Source organism: Anser brachyrhynchus (genome assembly GCF_964034855.1).
Source record: "Anser brachyrhynchus genome assembly, chromosome: Z".
Classification (NCBI taxonomy): domain Eukaryota; kingdom Metazoa; phylum Chordata; class Aves; order Anseriformes; family Anatidae; genus Anser; species Anser brachyrhynchus.
Genome location: NC_137697.1, coordinates 64705882 through 64727485, shown reverse-complemented (window position 1 = coordinate 64727485; position 21604 = coordinate 64705882). Strand labels below are relative to the sequence as shown.

The 21604-nt window shown below is 47.2% G+C and overlaps 3 protein-coding genes across 5 annotated transcripts in view; 1 reads left to right on the top strand and 2 right to left on the bottom strand.

The window, feature by feature from the left end:
• The window catches only part of NCBP1 (nuclear cap binding protein subunit 1), a 32627-nt gene extending 32402 nt beyond the window's left edge, over positions 1–225 (bottom strand). Inside the window, exon 1 of the mRNA XM_080573043.1 lies at positions 69–225. Coding sequence (XP_080429169.1) covers positions 69–111 — 43 coding nt within the window. The 5' untranslated portion in view covers positions 112–225. The remainder of the gene's footprint in view (positions 1–68) is intronic.
• Positions 226–260: 35 nt separating this feature from the next.
• On the top strand, positions 261–16299 carry TSTD2 (thiosulfate sulfurtransferase like domain containing 2). Its single transcript, XM_080573046.1, has 8 exons — positions 261–672; positions 1568–1676; positions 4086–4211; positions 5828–5933; positions 7975–8093; positions 9176–9334; positions 10301–10439; positions 11780–16299. The coding sequence occupies exons 1-8, from the start codon at positions 296–298 to the stop codon at positions 12070–12072; spliced, it is 1428 nt and encodes a 475-aa protein (XP_080429172.1). The 5' UTR covers positions 261–295; the 3' UTR covers positions 12073–16299.
• TMOD1 (tropomodulin 1) overlaps positions 15212–21604 on the bottom strand; it is a 23887-nt gene continuing 17494 nt past the window's right edge. For all 3 annotated transcript variants that reach the window (XM_080573051.1, XM_080573053.1, XM_080573052.1), the window contains exons 7-10: positions 20858–20965; positions 19993–20136; positions 19046–19190; positions 15212–16727 (exon numbers count right to left, since the gene is read on the bottom strand). In XM_080573051.1, coding sequence (XP_080429177.1) covers positions 16663–16727; positions 19046–19190; positions 19993–20136; positions 20858–20965 — 462 coding nt within the window. In that variant the 3' untranslated portion in view covers positions 15212–16662. The remainder of the gene's footprint in view (positions 16728–19045; positions 19191–19992; positions 20137–20857; positions 20966–21604) is intronic.

Below are 21604 nucleotides of genomic sequence, written 5' to 3'. Positions count from 1 at the left end.
GGGACGGTAAAGGGAGATGAGGGGGAGGAAGGGGGGGGGGGGGGTGAGGGAGGGCGCCGGCCGCTCACCATCGCTGTCGTCGCTGTCGTCGCTGTGCCGCCGTCGCGACATGTCGTGAGGGGCCGAGGGGAGGGCTCCGGGCCGCTCCGCGCCGCGCGGGACCGATGCGAGCGCGCGGCCTTGCACCGCCCGCTTCCGCCCTGCCCGCGCCTCCGCTTCCGGGGCGGGCGGTGCCGCGGGAGGGCTTCCGGCGGCCCGGGGGGGGGGGGGAGGAGGAGGCGGCGGCGGCGGCAAGATGGCGCCGGGCGAGGCGCCGCCGGCGGGGCCCGGGGCGGGGGGCGGCGGTGCGAGGAAGCAGCGGGCGTCGGCGCTCAGGGCGGCCTTCTCCGCCTTCGTCAAGGCGAGGGAGGTGCCGGCGGGCGCCGCGGGCGCCGTGTGGTGGCGGTGCTGCCGGCAGACGTTCCGCGAGCGCGGCGGCATCCACAGGCATGTGGGCACCCAGCACGGCGCCGAGCTGCGCCCGCCGCCCCGCGGACACGGACACGGACACGGACACGGACACGGGCAGGGGCAGGGCGAGGCGCACCGAGGGGCGGCGGGGCGCGAGCGCGGCGCGGAGGTGTGCGACGAGCTGCCCGACACCCGGCACCTCGGCCCCGGCGAGCTGGAGAGGTAAGGAGCGGCCGCGGGGCGGCCCCGGCCCCGCCGCCGGCTGCGGGGGGGGTTCTCACACACACCCCCCGGTCCCCAAACACCACCTGCACATCCCTCTGCAAGCCGGCCGCTGCCTGTGCGTCCCCCCTGCTGCCGGCACTTGTCTGGCTTCAGCTCCCTCCCAGTTCCCCTCGCGCCCCTGCAGAGTGCAGGCACACCGCGGTGTTTGTTGTGGGAGCAAGCTGTCAGAGCTGTGCCTTTGCACCTCGTTCAAGCGAGCCCGTGCGTGTGTTGTTGGAGAGCTCAGGCCTGTCAGCAAGGAAGGACGACAGTAAGGAGGAGCGGAACAGCAGGAGATGCTCCGCACAGGTCCTTTCTCACCAGTCATCCAGGAAAACCAAGGGATCCTCACTTACAAGTAACTAGGTTCACACTTTTTCTCTGGTAGAGAATCCAACCCTTGCTGCGCAGAACGCAGCTACCTACAATCTCACTGAAAATTTTATTTTTTTTCTTTAAATAGCTTGAATATTTGGTGTGCAAGCTTGCAAGATTAAGCACTTAGTGAGACAGTTGTATGCCCATAAGAAAAAAAAAAAAGAAAAGAGTTCTTGTAGCCTGTCTGTTGAGGGAAACTTGAGCAGGCCACTGGCAGAGATGTCCTGTGCTGTACAGGTAAGTTCACTTCGTGACTAGTCCCGAGGAATGTAGGAGCTTCCCTTGGTCCATATTCTTTCTCTTGGTAAGAATCAAACCCTGCAGTGCTAACCCCTCAAAGTTTTGTTTTCTCCCCACCACATCCACCAGAAGAAAATTTCCCACTTTCTGAAAAGTTAGCACTAATAATGTATTTTTGAGCTTTCGACTCTAACATCCCTTTCCTGTTTGTTCGTCTTTGCCATGCTATGGGCAGCAAGGCGGGAGAAGTACTTCTGTATTACTGCTACTGCGAGGTGAGGGATCCAGAGAAACTCTGTGCTTGGCAAAAGGCGCTGTGCGAGCATCTGCATCTCACTGGCAAGGTAAGGTTTTAAGCAACGGTTGTATTCCATACGTTGCCTTTGTTTAGTGCAGGATGATGTGGCATGTGCGTCCTCGACTGTTTTGTCTGTTACAATTCCATTAAGAAAAGCACTCGGACTCTGTAAAGTATCATTCAGAAAGCTGCTTATTAGGGCTAAAGCTACAGAGAAAAAGAAAGTACAGGTAATCTTACATCCCTTCTGATGCTGAGAAGCATGAGTTGTGCACCCCCGGCCCGTGGAAGGGTTAACCCACTCTGCTCATTGAAACTGCTACAGAGTTTTTTAACAGGAAAAGAAGTCCAGCCATCATTCCTGCTGTCAAACAAAAAGGATGCTCACGTGGGAACTTCTGGATGGGCTTTCACACGGAGCCGAGGACACATAGACGCCACAATTACTGCTGTGGGACTGTGGGAGGGAGCTGCCTGTGGGCTCCTGGGTTGTCAGGCAGAGCTCAGCCTGTGCAGCACATTCCGAAGGCCAAGCTGCTCGTGCAGCGCAGCGCAGCCCGGCTGCGTGGTGTGTTGCTGCCTCCTTGAGGTACAGCGTGCTGACAGGCAGGGTCACTGCACCCAGCCGTAACCCACGCTGTCAGGAGTGAGAAGGGAGCAACTGGCAGCTTAGGTAACGCCACAGGGTATCAGTGCTGGTTCCTGCACAGCGTCTTTGTGCTTTTCATTTCCTGGAGGATAGAGTAAAGAGTCCGGGTGGCTTCTGGAGGCTGTGGGTGGGGGCGTTTCAGGTTCACAAAGCTGATGTCCCTAGGCTGTCTGTGGGGAGGAAGATTTTCCAAGAGGACAGCTCCGAGCAGGGCACTACTTTTACCTGTGACTTGTCTTTCTGAGTAGCCTTTCTTTCTATGCCAGTGGTAGGAGACCAGCCTCAGCACTCGGTGATTAACTGTGTGGGTGCACTGGAGCCACCTCTCTGCACTCCTGATACTGGCAGATGTCTTCCCTTTCTTGGTCTGAATCTCTGCAGAGAATATCTGCCCCATTTCCTCCTATTTGGATTTTCTGCTTCCAATTTTTTTTTTCTTTCTAACACCTACTGTGTTTTTTGTTTCTTACTTTCTTGTTAGTCCTTTGTTTCCTGTACTGACTTTTTTTTAAATTCTGAACATGCATGTCAGCTCCTCCTGGCCTAGCTTCTTAGAAATTATTGTATGGACAATGTCTGAATGCTCTGGTGAAGGATCATAACTATTTAGGTTGGAAAAGACCTCTAAGATCATAAAGTCCAACCACCGACCTAGCACTGCCTCGTCCTCTACTAAGCCATGTCCCTAAGCACCACATCTACACGTCTTTTGAATGCCTCCAGGGATGGTGCCTGAACCACTTCCCTGGGCAGCCTGCTCCAAGGCCTCACAGCCCTTTCACTGAAGACAGTTTTCCTGATATCCAACATAAACCTCCCCTGGCACAACTTGGGGTCATCTCATACACAGAAATACAGAAGACTCGACCAGGATGGACTGTACCATCAAAGCACAATTTTTTTTTTTTTTTGTTTCCTTCCCAAAGTTTTTATTACTCCCTTTGCTTCGTTTTCTTGTTCTTAATTTTCTGCATCTCAGGAGTGGGAACAGAAATTTCTCACGGCACTCTAACTCAGCTAACAGACTTGCGTCTTGTCTCTGACAGTTTTCCCAGAGCTGCTGCTGTTTAAAGCAGAACAGATTGTACAGACCTGCATTGTACAAACCCAGCCTTCCTTGCTCAGAAGGAATGAAAGGAACACACCGTCCCTATTCTACATCTGCACAGTCTGGGGCTGAAATATTCTGATGCGTTAGCTTTTTTTTTTGATCAGGTATCTTGTCTGGTGGTTGGGTTTGTGTTTCTTTTTTTTCTTGTTTTTTTCCATTTTTTTTTCTTTTCCAAATCAGGTTCAGCATTTGCCTTTTCAAGCACTTTTTTTTTCCGCTTTTGTATTCAGTCTTTTTTTCACCGCCTCAGAGTTTTTCTTCATTTACGTCAGTGCTGTAGGTAAAATGACTCACAGTGACATTTAATATTGCACGCCATATTATGCATATCCACATCTTCCGTTTATCACTGAGCACCATCCCACTGTTCCTGAAGCAGACTTCAGTGGGGATTTTAATTCTGACTGCAGGATTTGTTTGTTAACCACTAACCATTTTATTGCTCGAGCTTACCTGACTCTCTTGATGTCAGTCTTCTGAAATGGCTTAAAAGCAATTACTAGATATTTATTTCAGTTTTTGTTTTACTATGTTCTTTCTGCTCAGCTTCACTATAACTCTTTTCCTTCCTTCCTTCCTCAGTAGTCTCTTTTCTGAATCTACTTCTGTGTCTGCCTTTTGTCACCCAGTCTGTCACCACGATCTGTTTCTGCTGTTACTAAACCTTAGCCCCAGCTTCTCCTCTTGCCTTCTAGGTACGAGTTGCTTCAGAAGGAATCAATGGAACAGTTGGCGGAAGCAAAGCAGCTACCAGTCTCTACATTGAAGTCATGCTTTCCCAGCCTCTGTTCAAAGACATTTTGTGTCAAGATGATTTCAAGGTATGTAAAAGTAATTTCTACACAGACATTGTTAATGCAGGACGTTTAATGACTGAGAAATGAGCACACTGCTTTTTGTTAGTACGCTTTTGCTCTAGCAGTTCTGCTCTGCCTGCACTGGTAAATTCCTAAACTAACTTTGTTTAGGTATCTGCTGGTGCAAGCAGTTGCAGCAGGTGTTGTGAGCAGTGGTGGCAGCAGATGCAAAGTCATGCAGGCTGCACACAGGTGAGGGAGGGAACACACTTCTCCACTATTCTTCAACAAGCATTTTCTCTGACTTGAGTGCCAAAACCTAGGCATCACAGCTTGCATTAATCCATGTAAAATATTCTCCCGCTCTCTTCTTCACGCTGACTTGAGATCCTCGCCTAGAAGCCTGCTGGTTTAGGTTTCTTGCAGGCTTTGTTGTCCTGATGGTGTCCACTGTCAATTCCATGAATTGGATTTGCTTTAGAAAAAAAATACATGGGCAGAGTCAAGGGGTTCTTCCCTACTCCAGTCAGTGCCTGACCAGAGGGAGGGTGGGGTGCTGACTTCTGCCTGAGCCTGAACACATTAGTTGATTGTGCTGGTGGTGACAGCTATAGCTGGCACCACGTGGCATGCTGGTGGGCTTTTGCTGCCCCATCACTGTACGTACTTTCTCTGTGAGGAAGGAAAGCTGCTGCTTTGATTACCATTTTCTTTTCTGCACAGTTTTATTTGCAGGGAGTACCACTTTGTTCTCAGCACGTAACTAAATCCAAAAGAGTTAGTGAAGCTCATGACACTCAAATCTTGTACAGAACTGCAGTGCCGATTCAGTCTTAGCTCTTCAATTGAGTGTTGTCTTTGGATGAATTTCAAGGATAAGTCTGACCTTTTAGTTACAGTGATGTGCAGTTGCAAAAACAAAGTGGGGATGGAATTTTACTTTGGCAAAATCTCCAGCCTTGCATTACGTGTCTGAGCACCACCACTCTTGTGTTAGCTTTTGTTGTTATTTTCTGTCTCATGGTTCCTCTGCATGCCGTATAGCCAAGTAAGTGAGTGTTTCAGGTTCCTGTGCCAGGAAGAGAGGGGAATAGAGGAATGAAAATTGGGACTGGGGCTGTGAAAATATCCAATGGCCGCTATAGTTGCTGTGAACTGATTTCCTTGAGAGCTGGGATCGTGCTGCACTGTGCTTGCAGTGGGGGGTCATAGGAGCTGAGGAGAAGTGCAGGGACCAGATGCATCACCATGATCTACCACTGAAAAGAGGTTATTTGTGTAACGTGTCGGCACGCTCAGTAGCGGCACTGACTTTTTCATGATAGATGCTAGCAACGTTGTTTCTGACTAAGAACAGCTTTCTCAGCCTTACGACTCCGTGGTGATTCTGCTTCTCATGCCAAATGGTGCCCGTCTCACCTGCTGGGTAGGCACTGGGACTAGGACATCTTTCTGTTGGGTTGCAGGAGGGGACCACTCCCTAACCCTCTGGATGCAGAATGTGGATCTTTGCAGGATCTTTCCCTCAGCCACCAAGACATATTCATATTCCAGTGGAATGTAGAAATTAAAATGAGTGTATGTTTTTGATCTTGATACCTGGCAATTGCGTTGGATTATTTCTGTGTTTAATTTCCTAGAGAAGTGCAGGAGGAGCTCACTGTTTCCCAGACCTTCGAGTTGGAGTATTTAAAGAAATTGTACCTATGGGCATTGATCCAAAAAAAGTCTCTTATAAAGAAACTGGTAAGTTGATTTCGTGAAAAACAAAGCCTCTCACCTTACTGAGAGGTAAGTGAAGAATAAAGTATCTTCACCAAGAAACACTTCCTTCTGTGCAGTGGCCAGGACACAGTGGATACAGAAGGCATCTAAAGTAGATGAATTGATCCCTTACTGGTAGTCAGAAGTTAATGGTGTAAGGAATTTGCTGGCCCAGGTTTTGTTTTGCTAAGTGTTTAGCTGCTTCAAAAAGCTGAGAGTTAACTGTCCTTTTTGTAGCAAATTGTAATAGTTCAAATGACTTTTGGAGTAAGCAAATACTTTTATCTTCAATCGGGGAATGTCTTTGGACACCTGCTAAAGGCAGATGTAAGGTGAGATTACGTGTGATGATTGGGAAAGACACTTCAAAGCATGAGATTATTTGGCATAAATATTTTGTCGGTGCTTGAGACTGCTTGCTCATAAACGGTAAGTATAAAGAGCTCCAGTGCTCTATCAGCCTGGTGTAAGAACCAAGTTGTGTAGGAAGAGTTTTCCGTAGAGTCTTGTGGATCCAGTGGATTCTCATGCTGTGGATGCAGAAAGCTGTGCTTAACTTTTTTTATAAGGTGTTAGAATCCCGCTGAAGCTTACACTTGGGTATTTGTATGCATTTTCCTATGCCTGGGACTGCTGACCTGACTTTCCTCGTGTTGAAGTTAAAACAGCCGTGCACCTATCACAGTAAAGCAGAACCAGGTTTTGTATCAGGATCACGCCAGCCGCCGGCACAAGTGGCATTTGTTTTCTGCCACCTATAGCTGCTTAGTATGGATTAAGCCCAGTAAGAAGTACATAGCTATGCACCTGCTATGAGGACACTTACGTAGATGGTAATGTGTTAGTAGACTTACTCATATTAAAGATTTGAGAGGTCTGGCAGTGAAGTTTATCCCAAATAAAAGAACATTCCTTTCAAGCAAAAGCTAACAGTCTGTGATTGTTTCAACTCCCCACTTCTGAGCTAAGATTATACTGGATGTAAAACTCCTGTGGGCTATGCCACAAGCCATCTCTCCGTACCATTTTATTCACGTTATTCATGCCTGATTCCTTCGTACCATCATGGCAGTTAACAAGCTACTTAACTGTAACAAGGAGCCCATCCCTCCCAGGAATGGATAACTGCTCTTGTAAACATTTAAATGATTGTTTAGAGTCCATCCCTCCCAGCTGGGGATACCTGGTTTTGTTAGCATTGGAGTGATCGTTTTTCATCACCCCTTTCTCTTTTTCTAAAACAGTGTATATGTTGGGTCTCTTCAGTCCCTTGGCTGAGAACGGGAGCAGAGGGAGAGCTGCTGTCCAGATGTTCTCTTGCTGTGATCATAGTTCATAAAACTTCTGTGAGCTGTCCTAAATTGTACTTGTATTCCTATACACTTGGACAGTAAGCAGTAGCTCTACAAATAACAATTAGCAGAGCAGTTCTGGACATTTTTTATTTCTGTCATGAGGTTTTGTTGCTGGCAGATTTCTATAAGTAGGGGATTTTGGTGGGGGAGACTTTGTTTTCCAGTGAGCTGGGAGTCCTGAGCAACCTTAAAGCTGAGAAACTTTAAGTAAATTCAGGTCGCATTGCAAGTAGAGTACATGCTCACGGAAATTTTCCATTTTGTTCAAAAGGGATTAATTTCAGTGAAAAAGTTGTGTCTCTGTAGGGTTCTGCCCATCCAAATATAATGAAAGATGAGCCAAGTGGAAGGAAACATATTACACTGTTTTTCACAGTTGTAAGAGTTGCCAGGGGAACAAAACAAAGGTCATACGGACAGGCAACTGTCTGCTGCTGCTTCTGTCATGTGGAACAGCGTTGTGTTTTCGTTCATTCACCAATAGAAGCTGAACACAGATAAACTTAGGTGGTTGAGTTGGGATGCAAACTCTGAATAGTCGCAGAAAAAAAAACGTCTTTTAGGTTGGAAATTTGAGGAGAATCTGAGTCAATGAGAGATCATATATAACATGTTGTAGTTCTGATTCTCACAACTTCTTTATCTCTATTTTTTTTTTTTATCTAAAGGAATCCATTTATCCCCTCAGGAATTTCATAGAGAAGTAGAACAGTATCTGTCTCAGGCCAGTCAAGGACAAAGCGATACCATCTTGCTGGATTGCAGGAACTTTTACGAAAGTAAAATAGTAAGTGTTGTTGGCTTGCTTCTTGCAGTGTTACAGGTTCTGCGGGGAAGCACTTGACGTTGTCGGGGTGTACCTTTACTCTGGAGGAGAGATCACATTGACTGAAATAAGTGCCACGTTCAGTTTAGCAGTGGTTGTTAGACACAAGCAGCGGAGGACCCTGCACGACCCTGTGGAGCAACCCAGTACGGGTCCTGCCTGGCAGGGTGCTTGTACAGCTTGGGGCAGGAAGAAGACAAAGCAGTCCATAGAAGAAGAGCAGTGAGAAGTTTACTGTTCGAAGTAAAAATAGTGTAATTTGTAAGGACACTTTCTAGCATTTTTGCACTGCCCCATATGCCAAGAAGAGTGGGGGCATCCTGTCCTTCCATTTCCCGTGTACCAGCTCTTCTGCACCGCTGTAGTTTATCCTCTCTGACAATCCTGTTCTACCTAGCTCCATGCTGAATGAGAAGTGTGTCCAGAATTTCCTTGTAGATTTTAACAGCTATTTTGTTGCATAAATGCAGTTGAGGAGCAGCCTGAAGTATCACAGAACCATAGAATGGTTTGGGTTGGAAGGGACCTTGAAGATCACCCAGTTCCAAGCCCCCTGCCATGTTAGGGATGCCATCCCCCAGACCAGGTTGCTCAGGGCCCCATCCAGCCCAGCCTTGAACACCTCCAGGGATGGGACATCCACGACCTCTCTGGGCAACCTGTTCCAGTGCCTCACCACCTTCTCAGTGAAGAACTTCCTCCTAACATTCAATTAAAATCTCCCTTTTGGAAGTTTAAAACCATTCCCCCTTGTCCTATCACTATCTGTCCGAGCAAAAAGTTGCTCTCCCATCTTTTTTATAAGCCCCCTCTAAGTATTGAAAAGCTGCAGCGAGGTCTCCCAGGGGCCTTCTCTTCTTCAGGCTGAACAGCCCCAGCTTTCTCAGCCTTTCTTCCTAGGAAAAAAGTATTGCATTGTTGGGTGTGTGCAGTGACCCAGTTGTCCTGGCCCCAAAATTTGTTACTTCCTGTAGCTTGAGGTGTAGACCTTGCCATGTAAGACAGCCTATAACCACTCACGTGCCTGTCTGTTGTTATTGCAGGGACACTTCCAGGGCTGTCTGGCCCCAGACATCAGGAAGTTCAGCTATTTTCCCAGCTATGTCGATGAAAACCTGGAGCTTTTTAAAAACAAGCGTGTCCTGATGTACTGCACGGGAGGCATTCGCTGTGAAAGAGGCTCTGCTTACCTACTGAGCAAGGTGAAATGTCATTCTGAGGGCACAAGTGTCGGGAGTTGAGACTGCTGTGAGGGTGATTGTCTTCTCTTTTGTTGTGAAATTCTTACTGAGCATAAAGTGCTCAGTGTGGGGAGGAGGGTGTCTCACATTTGCTTTATGCTGCCTGTCAAGGACGCGGATTTATTGCAGCTCAGCGTGATGTGCACGGACTGCAGTCACAGCAGTGATTGCTCTGTGAAAGAAGTGAACCATTCACTGAGAAGAGGTATTTATTTGTAAGTGCCTCGACCATTGTAATGGTGTTTGAGGAGGGTTTGAGAGCATTCTGCTGTGTTTCCACAAGCTCTATCTAAGTTACGCTCTGTGCTCATTACTGCACAGCTTGAGCATTTCAGTGTGAGGAAAGTCATCAAGTCAGTGATTTCCCAGTATTGTGGAGTTAAATCCTTCACACATTTTATTGTTCTAATCGTGTCTTCCATCCCACCATTGTCCTGGGTCCCTACCTTAAGGAGAAAGGGGGCAGCACACATGCATGTTCTCCTGAGATGTAAACCTTGGTTCTTTCTCTGCCTTACGAACATGAACCTTGAGAAATTCTGCACCTGTTAACAGTTCAACACACACACACACACACACAAAAACAAACAACAAACAAACAAAAAACAGAAGCAGCAGTGGTTCACAGAGGTTCAAAAGTGTCTGATCTGTGGTGCAGCAAACCTCCCTCAGCCAAGGTGGTTACCAGCCTTTTTTTGACTGTACTATCAACTGCTCCTTTAGGCTTATGTCAACAAGCCAGCATTATGAGAGCCACCCAGTAGCACTGACTAGATTTGTGGGCACACCCGCTGCCATCTGATGGTCACGGAGAAACTGCTTCCTCTCCGTGACCCGTGGTGTCATTTCCGAATTCGCTTTGGTAGCTCTGGCACAGTCCCACTGCTGCCGTCTCCTTCAGCATTTCTGCTGTTGTGCTTGAAACAGGCAGTGTGCAAAGAGGTGTACCAGCTAAAAGGTGGAATTCACAAGTACCTGGAAGAGTTTCCGGATGGATTCTACAGGGGGAAGCTGTTTGTATTTGATGATCGTTTCTCCATTTGTTCCAATGAAGATGTCATCTCAGGTAAGACTAGGTAATGTGAGTGCAAAATGCTGGGAAGTGACGGCAGAGTTTTCCACAGAGATGCGTAGAACGGGGGGAGACAGATTGGTCTGTGTATTTCATCCTCGTACTCACTTTGATCTGTTAGTACTGTCACTGTTCATGATGATAATCAACTCTAATCAAGGTTTTAACACATAAAACAGAAACAAGAGCAAAAGGGGGCACTAAACAGAGTTCTCTAAAGCTGCGTGAGTAAAACGAAGCATCCCCTGCGGAACAGCTGCAGTTATGAGCCGTCAGCAGCTGCGGGGATGTCACACACTGCTGTTGTTACCCACTTGTTGCACACAGATGATCAGACTGTGGTTGGCCAAGTAACCGCAGCGTTACAGAGTTCTGGTGTCAGCTGGTCTCTGCTCCAGAGGTCTGAGAACGTCGGCACGGACTGACAGGCACTGGGAATGTGGAGGCGCTACGCACTGCAGCAGTTAGTTGTTCTTATGCTTTAATAGTTTCTGCGGCATGTAGAATTTCAGTGACCTCTAGTTGAAGTCGTTAAGAACATTGCCTGGTCTTCTGGCTGGGGTCACTCTTCAGCTATTCCAAATGAAATGCCTGTTGTCGTCTTCTCTGTTGCTAGGTACAAATAGAAGGAACTCGGCTCTAGCCTTTTTTGTATGCAGTGCTGTTTTTTCTCAGCGTGGTTAACTTTCTCAGCGTAACCTCCCACTCCTCCTCTGCATTTTACCGTACTCATCTTGACGGTTTCTGGCATGGTGTAGCAACAGAACACACTGGGTATATCACAGCCATTTTCTACAGAAGCTTCAAGGAGAAGTGTTGAAGTAGGCACCTTCTCAATGGTGCAGCTGAAATGGGCAGAAAGCTTTTTGTTCAAGGGCCAAAACCTGTCTGATGGTGCGGAAGGACTCTGCTAGGACTGCAAGTGACACCCCATGTGCCACTGCTTTCAGGTGGACAGGAGTCCCATGGCATCCCTTTCACTAGCAGGCAACGTTCCTGGGTACTGGGCTCCTCTCCACCAGCATATGGTTCTTTATGGTGCTCCTGGCAGCAGAGATCTGCTCTGTCAGATCTGTCTGATCTGAGCTAGAGGAAGCAGTAGCGAGCACTTTGTCTGGAGAGACAGCTGTCTCAAGTTTTTTACATCAAAACCAGAAGTTCAAAAATGAACTATGTTCTAGAATATCAAGCTAAAGCAGGAATAAAATACCTGGAAGACAAATGGATAGCCACTTAAATGAGATTCCAGCCTCCTGGTGCCACAGAAAACCCTCTGCAAGGGGGACAGATGGGACAATGTGGGTGTTAACGTGTTTTTTTCCTCCTCCCTCCAGCATGCAGGTACTGTGGGACGCTGTGGGACCAGTATAAACTTTGTTCCAGCCAGCACTGCCGGCAGCTCGTCCTGACATGCCCGAGTTGTCGAAAGAAAGGTCTTACAGCTTGCTGTCCTGTGTGTCAAGAGAAGGAGCTCGAAGCGACTTCAGGGGCTTCAGGACAGACACTTAAGGAGGAGTGTGAATGTACAAAGAGAAGGCCAAGGGTACCTGTTGAACATATCTCGCGAGGGACGCTGGATGCCAGAAAAGTTCAAACTGTTTCATTAGTTAATCTGACATTGTGCTAATGCAAAGGGCTTCTAAAACCAGATCCGTGTCTGCTATTCAGCTAGGTTTGGAATCACAAAAATCTGTTGGCTTTGAAAGTCTTGTTTATAACCCGCCTTTAAGTCCTGAAAAACTGTGCGTTACTTGAGTGTAAATTACCGGAGTGCCCAACCTATTACCGGTGCTACAGGATTCCTCTTTCCGGGTACAGTCTTGTAGCAGGGCCTCTACCATGGGGATTTTGCAGCAGAGAATGTGATGGGACACAGCTGCTCACAATTCTAAAGAAACTGAAACCAAAAAAAAAAAAAACCACAAAAATCCATTCTGTTCTTCCTGCCTGGAGGTGGATCTGTCTGGCTGCTCCATTAATCCTGCATTTGCTGCAATAGCTAGTGCTAGCATGATGAAGACTGCAGATTTATCAATTTCTGGCTACGTGACCAGTTTAGAGCTGAAGGTACTCCCATGTACATGCCATATGCGTGTATCTCTCACTTTACACCAGTGAGAAGCAAGGGGTGGTCGCCTAAGTCACAGACTTGACTCCAGTGTAAAACTGGAGGAAGGGATAAGGCCCTGTCACAACTGGAGCAAAGACTGAGGACGTGCATTGCTCACAGGTGCTGTCTGCTCAGCTGTACTCGTTCTGTATGACCTGTGGCTTGAACAGCAGAAGTAATTCTCGTTTTGCCACTTCGATCCGCCTGGGAACTGCTTCCCTCAGCTTGTCAGTACGTGAAATATCCAGCTCTGCTCGCACCAGAGAAAAGACAACAGCTTGAAGCATGTTGGAACTGAGACACACAGAGGGGAGCACGGAGACTGTCAAAATACCAGCTATGGCACTGGTAGCGATGCCGAAGTGTGGAAATGTCAGCAACAGCCATAAGGAGATGGCCAGATCCCTTATCCGAGTTAAATTACCCAAGATCTGGGGAGAATTTGTGCTTCGTAAACAGGGGTTGAATTTTTCAAAAGCTGGGAGATGCTTATGCAATTTTAAGCTCCTATTAGTGGAGAAAGCATCTTGGACTTTGAAGGGATCCCACAGCACAGGAGCTCAGAGTACTTCTCTGCCTGGTGCTTAGTGTGCCTGATGCTGCAGAATGTACAGGAAGGTTTTATTAGTAACGCAGAAGATGTGTCACGACTGAAAAACGTCTGTGAAGCTTACACTCGTTCTTGGTACTAAGTCATTCAGAAATCAAAATCAGTTACTGGTGGTTTTAGTTTTTGCTTTGTGTTTTAAACCATCAACTTCTTTTAAAAGCAAGAAAAAAGCATGTTTACTCAGGTTTCTGTAGTTGCTTAGTGATAGTTAGGGCAATGTTACTTTCATGCAGACTGTAACCCTCTCCCAGCTGTGAATTCAGCATGGCCACGTTGGTGTCTTGACTGGCAGCTTAAAGACAGGGGCACTGGCTCTACTGCAGCCAGAGCACAGCAAAGTACTTCAGCACTGCTGCCCTGAATTCAGTGGTGACAGTCCTTGTGACAGCTCATTTCGTGAAGCAGGACTTCGAAACTTAAGTGTCTACTTGGGGAATCATTCCAGAATGGAAAAAAATAGTGATTCTGTATGCTGCAATCCATACTAGAGGGGAAACTGGAAAATTCCAATCAGTAGAAATCTTAAGCAGAAGTCGAAGCAGGACCTGTAGTCCCCCGGCATCTCGCCTCCCAAGTTTTGCTGGCCGTTCTGTGCTTGTTTTGAGGCCTGGAGTATTCGTGGGAAAATACCCACGCTCTACTTGCAGGCTTGGTCTAGAGGTCTGATGGCAGTCCTCAAACCTGTATACTATTCTATCTCTTTCTGTCAGGTATTAAGTGAAAAAGGACCAGATTTTATAATTTAGCCTGTCTGCAAATCTGGAACACTGTAGTCCCTGTGGAAGGCTGTTTCTGTATCAGTTCTCAGTACAGAATGAGGCACGGCAGACTGTATTTTATATAAAAGCTTCTGAAACTGCTGTGATGATAAACAACCCTTAGTGCTTCCGTCATAGTTTTTACAGTACTGCACAAGCACACTTCATTTGTATGTTGGTGGTGCTTAATTCTGCAGCAGTAAATGCTGAAAACCAGCTAGCTGTCTGCCACTTGGGAGACACGGCTGCAAGGTACAGTCCTGAGAGCTCCTGGCAGCGGGAGATCCTACCTCAGAGGCAGAGGAGGGCCACAGGACCTCTTCTTGTCCTTGTGCACTAAGGCACAAGCGGGGAGGGGGGTTGAGAAGTACAGATGGAGGGAGGCCCAGAGAGGTTCCCTCTGCCGCAGGGAGGTGAGGGGGAGGATAAGGTGCATCCTCCGTCTCTTGCAAGTTATCCCATGAGCAGTCTCTGTATCCTGGCTTCTGGATTTTGTGCAATTCCTACCGGTAAGGACTTCCCATGGGAACTGTAAGGTGCTGCGTGTGGGGATCCAGGAACCGCAGTGAGAGAAGTAAGAGCAGGTGAGAGTTACGCGGGACTGGCTGTGCCTGCCAGGTGCTGCAATCACCCCATGGCTTTTTCCCCTTTTCCTGGAGAGCTGCTGGGACAAAACAGGGATCCGTTTGCCCCTAAACATCACCGTTTTGTAGCTCTGTTGCTGCACAACTTGATGCCTTTCACCACAAAGCCTGGCGCTGAGCAAAGCAGCTCTGTGCGTTAAGGATCAGCTGAGGAACCTGAAGCGATCCCATCAGCTTAATGCATGTGTGAACTACGTGGTTAAAGTGGATGCTGCTTCAGCAAAACAGGGGAAAAAGTGTTTTTTTTTTAAAGGGCTTTTGTTGTTGTTCGAGACAAAATGCTGCCGTCACGGCAGTGTTGCTGCCAGGCAGGTGTCTCCTTGCATGTTCAGGTTTCCGAGCACCATCAGGGTTTCCCAGAGCAGAACACAAGGTGCTTTTGTTCTTCTCAAGTCAGTGGGACTGCTGAGCCCAAACCACGCAGATTTAGGTGGATGGCTCAGCGGGAACTGTGTGGCTCTGGTCTGATGAATTAGTTGAAGTATTTGTAGTATATATGGTAGGAGGTTGTCTACCTTTTTTTTAATTATTATTTTTTTTTAATATGTCTTCAAGCATGTTTTTTCTGTATTCTTTTAATTTTATGAAATGGAACTTGCAGGGCTGGGGGGGGCAGGAAGAAGAAGCTATAGTGAAGCATTTCATTTGGCATCATCAGCATATTTATTAAGATTTGAAGAGCAACAAGTATGTTTCCCGCATCACTGATAGTATAGTGTTTCTCTGCTTTATTTTTCAGAGCCAAATTGTATTTGTACACAAACTGTAGAAATCTGGGGGCTTTCCAGGAGTACGTGCAAGAGGCTGCAGAACTTTACTCTTAACAGATGTATACAGACAAATCCTAGTAACTTGCTAGGCCATGTTTTCATCAGACCAAGAATAAGGCTTTAGTACAGCAACAGTTCTGCCGGACGAGTCTTCATACTGACCAGGATCCCAGCCATGATAACAGCAGGCATTTCGGATGGGACAGTCCTGGGTTCAATCCACAGCAAGCCTGGGAGCTGCGTGTTCCTGGGGGAATTGCTCCCAGGCTAGAGGATGGGTGGTGGGCTGACAAAAAGCTGCCAGGCTGCGTGCAGGAGAAATTCACAGTCGGGATGTTTCTGTTAGCAGCTTTTCTAGGGCGCAGTGTTCAGTGTTGCATTTATGCAGATGTTAGGGGGGGAAGTAAGCAAAACAATCCCCAGCATAACAAAATTTAATTAATGGGCAGGATCATCTCAACAAAGCAGTGGAGAGAGGATTTGACTCGTTTCTGGTGAAAATCTGGACACGCACTTTTATCATTGTGTAACTGACAGGAGTGAGGACTAGAAGAGAGGACTGTCATTTACTGATTAGCTTGGCTGTTTCTGGGGAGTTGGTGTTTGCATCAGGTCTCTTAAGGGTGATGTTTTTATTCAGACATGCACAGGATAGAACAATATTAACCCATCCTCCAACGTCAGTTTTCGAGCGTCTTATTTTATAATTGGTGGCCTTAATTTAAATTTAACTGGGGGGATAAGGGTAGGGAATCAATCTTTTTTAAGAAATGCAGGGATGCATTTGAAACAGCATTTCCAGCTAATTGACTCAGCAAATGCCAGTAAAAAATCACAATTCACAATTCCTGAAATCAGCCATATTTCTGGATAGCAGAAGTGCTTGTTAAACTAGTTGCTCCTCTGTAGATATTTGAGATCAATTTCGAAAAAAATAAAGTATTTTTTTGATACTTCTGTAATTTGTGTGAAACAGTTGAATCTTTCACTCATGCATACCACATCCTAACTACATGAAACACCGTGCAGAAAGTTTATAGAAAACATAGGTCCCAGGTTAATTAAGTCACTTTCACACTGGGATGCACTCTAAACTGAGATTGCATAAAATTGTCAGGTTGTTACTGGCTTGAATAGTTTCCAACTCTACAGAAAACACCAACAGTTCTACTGGATAAAAATCTTCTACTACAGCCACTAGTTAACTTAAACCGTTAGTGCATAAAACAGAACCGAGGCACCACACATACTCTGTCAAGGCACTTTTGCCTTTGGCTTTCCACAGTGTAGCACAGATCACTGGGGATGACCTCCGTAGCCAGGAACTACACTCCAGTTCTGCACTTGGGAAAAATAGGCCCGTTCAGCTCCGCAAGTCTCCTCTTCCTCACTGAAAAAGAAGAGGAAGAGGAGTCAGTCGTGGCAGGGGGAGGACGGGGATGGCAGGTGTGGCTTACCCGCTGTGAGAAAGATCTTGGAGACATAATTTCTGCCAGGAGAGAAAGAGAATAGCGTGAGCTGCTGAGTTCCAGCTTTAAGCAGCAGGTACAGCCCTAGAGAGTTTAAAGTGAAGGAAAGTAAGCTGAGGTTTCTGTCCCTTTGTTATGGCCAAAAGCTACTTTGAGCCTTACCTGCCTTACTCCACAGTCAAGTATATTTCATGCAGTTGTCCTTGTAATCTGATGTTGGCTAAAGCACCTCTGCTAGAAGGCATCTGACACTGACCGATGTGAAGACAGCAGGAGATAGACATCACAGGTTTTTTTTCTGCTAGTTTTTCCTAGTCACCCTCTCAAATTAAAAAACAAACCATTTTTTTACTTATACCTTGTGCCTCCAGCCATTCGATCATGGTTAACGTGGTCAAGCAGCTTTGTATCTACTTTTAAAGTTGATTTGCAACTCTGACAGCTGCATCTATGACTTTTCAAGAGGTGTGTAAGGAAAAAAAAAAGCATAAAGAGGATGCAGAAGTTAGCTCATGGGGATGAATGTAAATGCTGTCACAGCTGGCTCAGACAGGGCATCTCAGAGAACAGAAGCTATAGGACCAAGACCAAACTCTGGCAGCGTCAGATGATGGTAGGCAAGAGCGCTGGAGTGCAGCAGAGAGCTATTGCTGACAGGGAGGAAAATAAAAGTTTTCTATACTTATACGTTGTCCAGGTGCAGAGCTGAGAAGCTATTGCCAGAAACCATGACACCGATGAATGCGAGCTGCAAACAAGAACCAAATCAGACACAAATGCAGATCTTAATGGTCAAAGAGACAAAACGTACAACTGCTGCATGGGAGGCAAAGCTGTACACTCCTTCCGTTCAACGCAGAAAAAATAAAAACATTAGCTCCAGATCTTCTAGTTGAATACTGTGTATTCACGTTCATTAAAAACCTTGCTCTACAAGACAGAAGATAGTAAGCCTTTCCTGGAGCAGTTCTCTAGTGACCAGAAACGCAGCAGCAGGCAGAATAAATAACCCAGTGAACTGTAATAAGTATTCTGTGTGGTTAGTGAAGAACTGGCACGTAGCTCTACGCTTGGCCATGTTTCATAACAGCATAGTACTGTTTGAAGCAAGACTGCCTTTTTATTAAAATAAATATATATATTTATCATCTGTTTAAGTATGACAGCCACTTAAAGCTATTTCTCTATGGTTTTTAAACCCAAAGTCAATTCATGAAGGAGTGAAGGACCCTGTATGTGGTGAACCTCCTGCGGATTAAAATACAGGTTTCCAGCTTTTCACCATTCCTTGCCAACTAGCATTTATATCTTAGGTCTTTCCTCAGACCCTGCCTGCTGACTGCTCCTTCCTGGAGGTGCCTCAGCAGCGCAGGTGGCCGGAGGTCCCTGGGAGAGGGCTCTCCCCAGCGCCAGGGCAGGGCAGCCACTCGCTTCGTCCCTCGGTGCTGGGCTAACCTCTAGGGAAGTGTTTGTCCTAGCGTGCAAACAATTGGTCTGCAAACTTCTGCTCATTTCTCCCCGTCACGTTGTCTGGCTGCTCAGAAGTGTTTGGAGGTCATGTTTATAGCCACCCTGCTTACCCAAGCAGTGCTGGTACTTCCAATATCGCTCCTTTGGACGGGTTTCCAGTGCTCTACTGCACCTTGAAGCCAAGCACTGGAAAGCCTCTGCCGCGTTCATTAGCTGAAACAGCACTTTACAGGCTTGCCCACGTTTTCCTTCACAAGCGGTTCTGATCACTTCATTGAGAGTATAAATATAACTCCAAGCCATGTGGCTTCCCACCTCTCCCTAGGAAACTTCCAGTTTGCTTTAGTGAGGGGGATGGGCCAAGCCCCACTGCCTTCAAAGTTCAACTCTCCTATTTTTCATCTCCTTGTTAAAGTGGAAGTGAAACTGGAGGAAGACGAGCAGTTGGCAGGAATCACAAGTGCTGTCAGCTCGCAACCTCTGTGCCATATCACGCACATTATTGCCGAAGCACATTAACAGCTCTCACACCTTCCCATCAAGACCCTCCGTTACGGCCAGAAACACTTTCATCTGGGTGTTTGGGCTCCACAGTGTCTCCGGGTTTGGAGCACAACTGGCACCACCAGGCCCTTCAAGAGCTGGTATCTGACTCCAGCACACCCACCACAGCCTTCAAGCTTTTAAACTTTTTTTAACAAGGTTCTGTCCTTCTCCTGCCAGGGTTTGCCTGCAGGCAGCCACGGGGCCTACAGCCTGCCCCACTCACCGAGGTCGTTGTTGTTCATCATGGCATTGGACGCACGGAGCCGGGGACCTTGCTGGGTGAAATGGTACCCAAACTTCAGCAGGGTGGTGTTTTTTTCCAGCATGTTCGCAATTTCCATTTCCACGTTGTTGCCCAAGGGCTGGCTCTGTGGAAAGAGAAAACAGAGAAGCATGTGAGTGCAGGTGTCCTCCTGTTGCTGCTGTCAATTCAGCGACAGCCCTCAGTCCCTCAGCTGCCACCAGCTGGCCCAGGGATGGACGAGCTTCTGCTTCTACCTTGCTATGTGGGGGACACTCGAGTCTTTTAAAGCTTAAATGTTTTATTGCTGTAGGCAGCTTGCCCTCATCTCTGTCGCCCCCTGCTTGGAAATACAGCGAGTCTCACAGTCGCTGCCACGCTGGTTAGGTCGGGGGCGACTCAGAACGAGCAGGTATCTGTTCGTCTTACCCCCTCCGCTCCTTCTGGATCTGCTGGTCCATCCAGCATTCCTGACATGGAGCTGCTGGAATGCCTGCTGGCCTGTTCCTGGTACATCCCAGTGGCTCCAACTCTGCCAGCACACACCTCACACAAGTTCTCTTCCTCACAGACAATTTCTTGAAGAAACTTTCAGTGAAGAGGAGCCCAGAGAACACCATTTTGACCTCACAGTCACCTGCCCCAGAGCTCCTAATAGCTCGTCTGCTTTAATTCCACCCCCTGGTTTGGTTTCTGGAGAAGCCAAACTTGCCAAGGCATCTGTACCACTGCACACTCCACAGCCCTCCTGCCGTGTTATCTGTTCCTTCCCTACACTGCAGTAAAAATTTAATTTTTACTAAGTAACCATTGTTATTTAAGCCCATGGCCACTGTAAGTCACCTTCCACCTTGTCCAGCCACTTGACCTCCAGCAAACAGGACATTTTCACCTGACCACAGCTCCTGACCATCTATGCTTTACTTTACCTGGTTGTCAATTCGAAGCTCCACCAGGGCTGTGTTACCCTGGAGCGATTCAACGAGAGCCAGGATGCCGGACCCAGAGATGAAGTTTGACTCCACGTTCAGGCTCTTCAGCGTGTTGTTGACCTTCAGCATTTCTGCCAGCGCCTGTGGGCAGAGGTGGACAGGAAGAGCTGGCATGAGACATGCTGGGCCAGAGCACCCCGGAACCCCTCTGCTCTGGGGGATACCTGGAGGACCTGGTGGCAAAGGGGATTCCCTCCTATTCCTTGGGCATTCTTGCACCTGAGTGTGCTGGAGGGCACAGCAGTGCCTCGTACAGATAAATGTTTAACGTCGCCCCAAAAGGTGACAGTCCACACCTGCGGCTGCCCTGTGACAGCCCTTCTCTTTGTCCCTGTTTTAAAGCCAGCGTGGTGGTGGCATGGGGTCAGCCCTGCCTCCTCCCTGCACTGCTCCTGCATGGAGCTGCAGTGCTTCCCATCAAAGAAGTCAGGGAGAAGCCTCTGTCTGGAACACAGACAGGTTCCCTGCGTCCAAGGCTTCCTCCACAACCATATCACCACAGGTCTTGCCCACCCACTCTTCTTCTGGAAGAATCTTGCGGGCAAATATCAGACCTACTGGGACTAAAGGACTGTGTTCTGGAATAAACAACTGAAACCTCCACAGCTGAAAAGGGAAGCGAAGGAATTGAGGTCTGATTCTGGCTTTCATTACTGCTTGGGACTGAAACACCTGCACCAAAACCTGAGGTGCAGAATATGCCCAGTGACGAAGCAGCGTGAGTCCAAAAATACCTTGCCTAAGAACAAGCCCTGTCACAACGTTATCACAAGTAGCTGACACTGTGTGGCATCATACTTACGAAAGCAACAGGATCATTGCTCCTTGTTCCAACTATGCTGAACTTCTTCACATAGGTGTTAGTCTTCAGTGCTTCAGCACAGGCTTTTAAAGCTGGTATGGGAATATTCTGTCAAAAGAAATGCAGAAAACCAGAGTTAGGTCATCATCCGTATGAAGGATATGCAATACATTTAAATAGTATTTCAAAATTATTATTGAGATCAACATCAAACACACTGAAGTAATTTAGAAAGAGGCTGATGAATGTTTTTTCAAGTTCTCTAGCTATAATTGACATATCCTGAGGACTGTGGCGATGTCGTCATCCCGTTTCCCACTCTGCTGATAGCTCACTGCCTTAATTTCAAGATGCAATGTCTCTGATGTTTAATTTAATTACCTAGAAACTCAGCTACTTGAGAACACAGGCTCATGGGGGTGTGTGTAGCTAGGATCCATGAGCCAACAAAGCACTGCTCCTGTGCTTTTAAGTATCAATGACAGCACTGAGCAACAGCCATGTAATGTTATGGAAAATTTCCACCTATCCAGAAAGACCTGAAATGATCTCCCTGTAGAACAAACCACAGTCACTTCTGACTATAATAAAGCAACGTAAAACAATGTAACTGTTGCTATAAAATAATATAGTTCCGGCTAACATTTGCCATCCTAGGTCCCAGCCCAGAAAATAAATCTATGCTGCTTATTCTGAGTTCAGCAAAATGGGTTATTTTTTGCTTATTGAACATTTTAGATACCGTTG

Bases quoted from the DNA above. Each gene is read 5' to 3' on its own strand.
- TSTD2 (XM_080573046.1), top strand. From the start codon at position 296: ATGGCGCCGGGCGAGGCGCCGCCGGCGGGGCCCGGGGCGGGGGGCGGC. The intron at 1,677-4,085 runs GTAAGGTTTTAA...CTTGCCTTCTAG, and splicing joins ATCTGCATCTCACTGGCAAG to GTACGAGTTGCTTCAGAAGG. The intron at 9,335-10,300 runs GTGAAATGTCAT...TGCTTGAAACAG, and splicing joins CTGCTTACCTACTGAGCAAG to GCAGTGTGCAAAGAGGTGTA.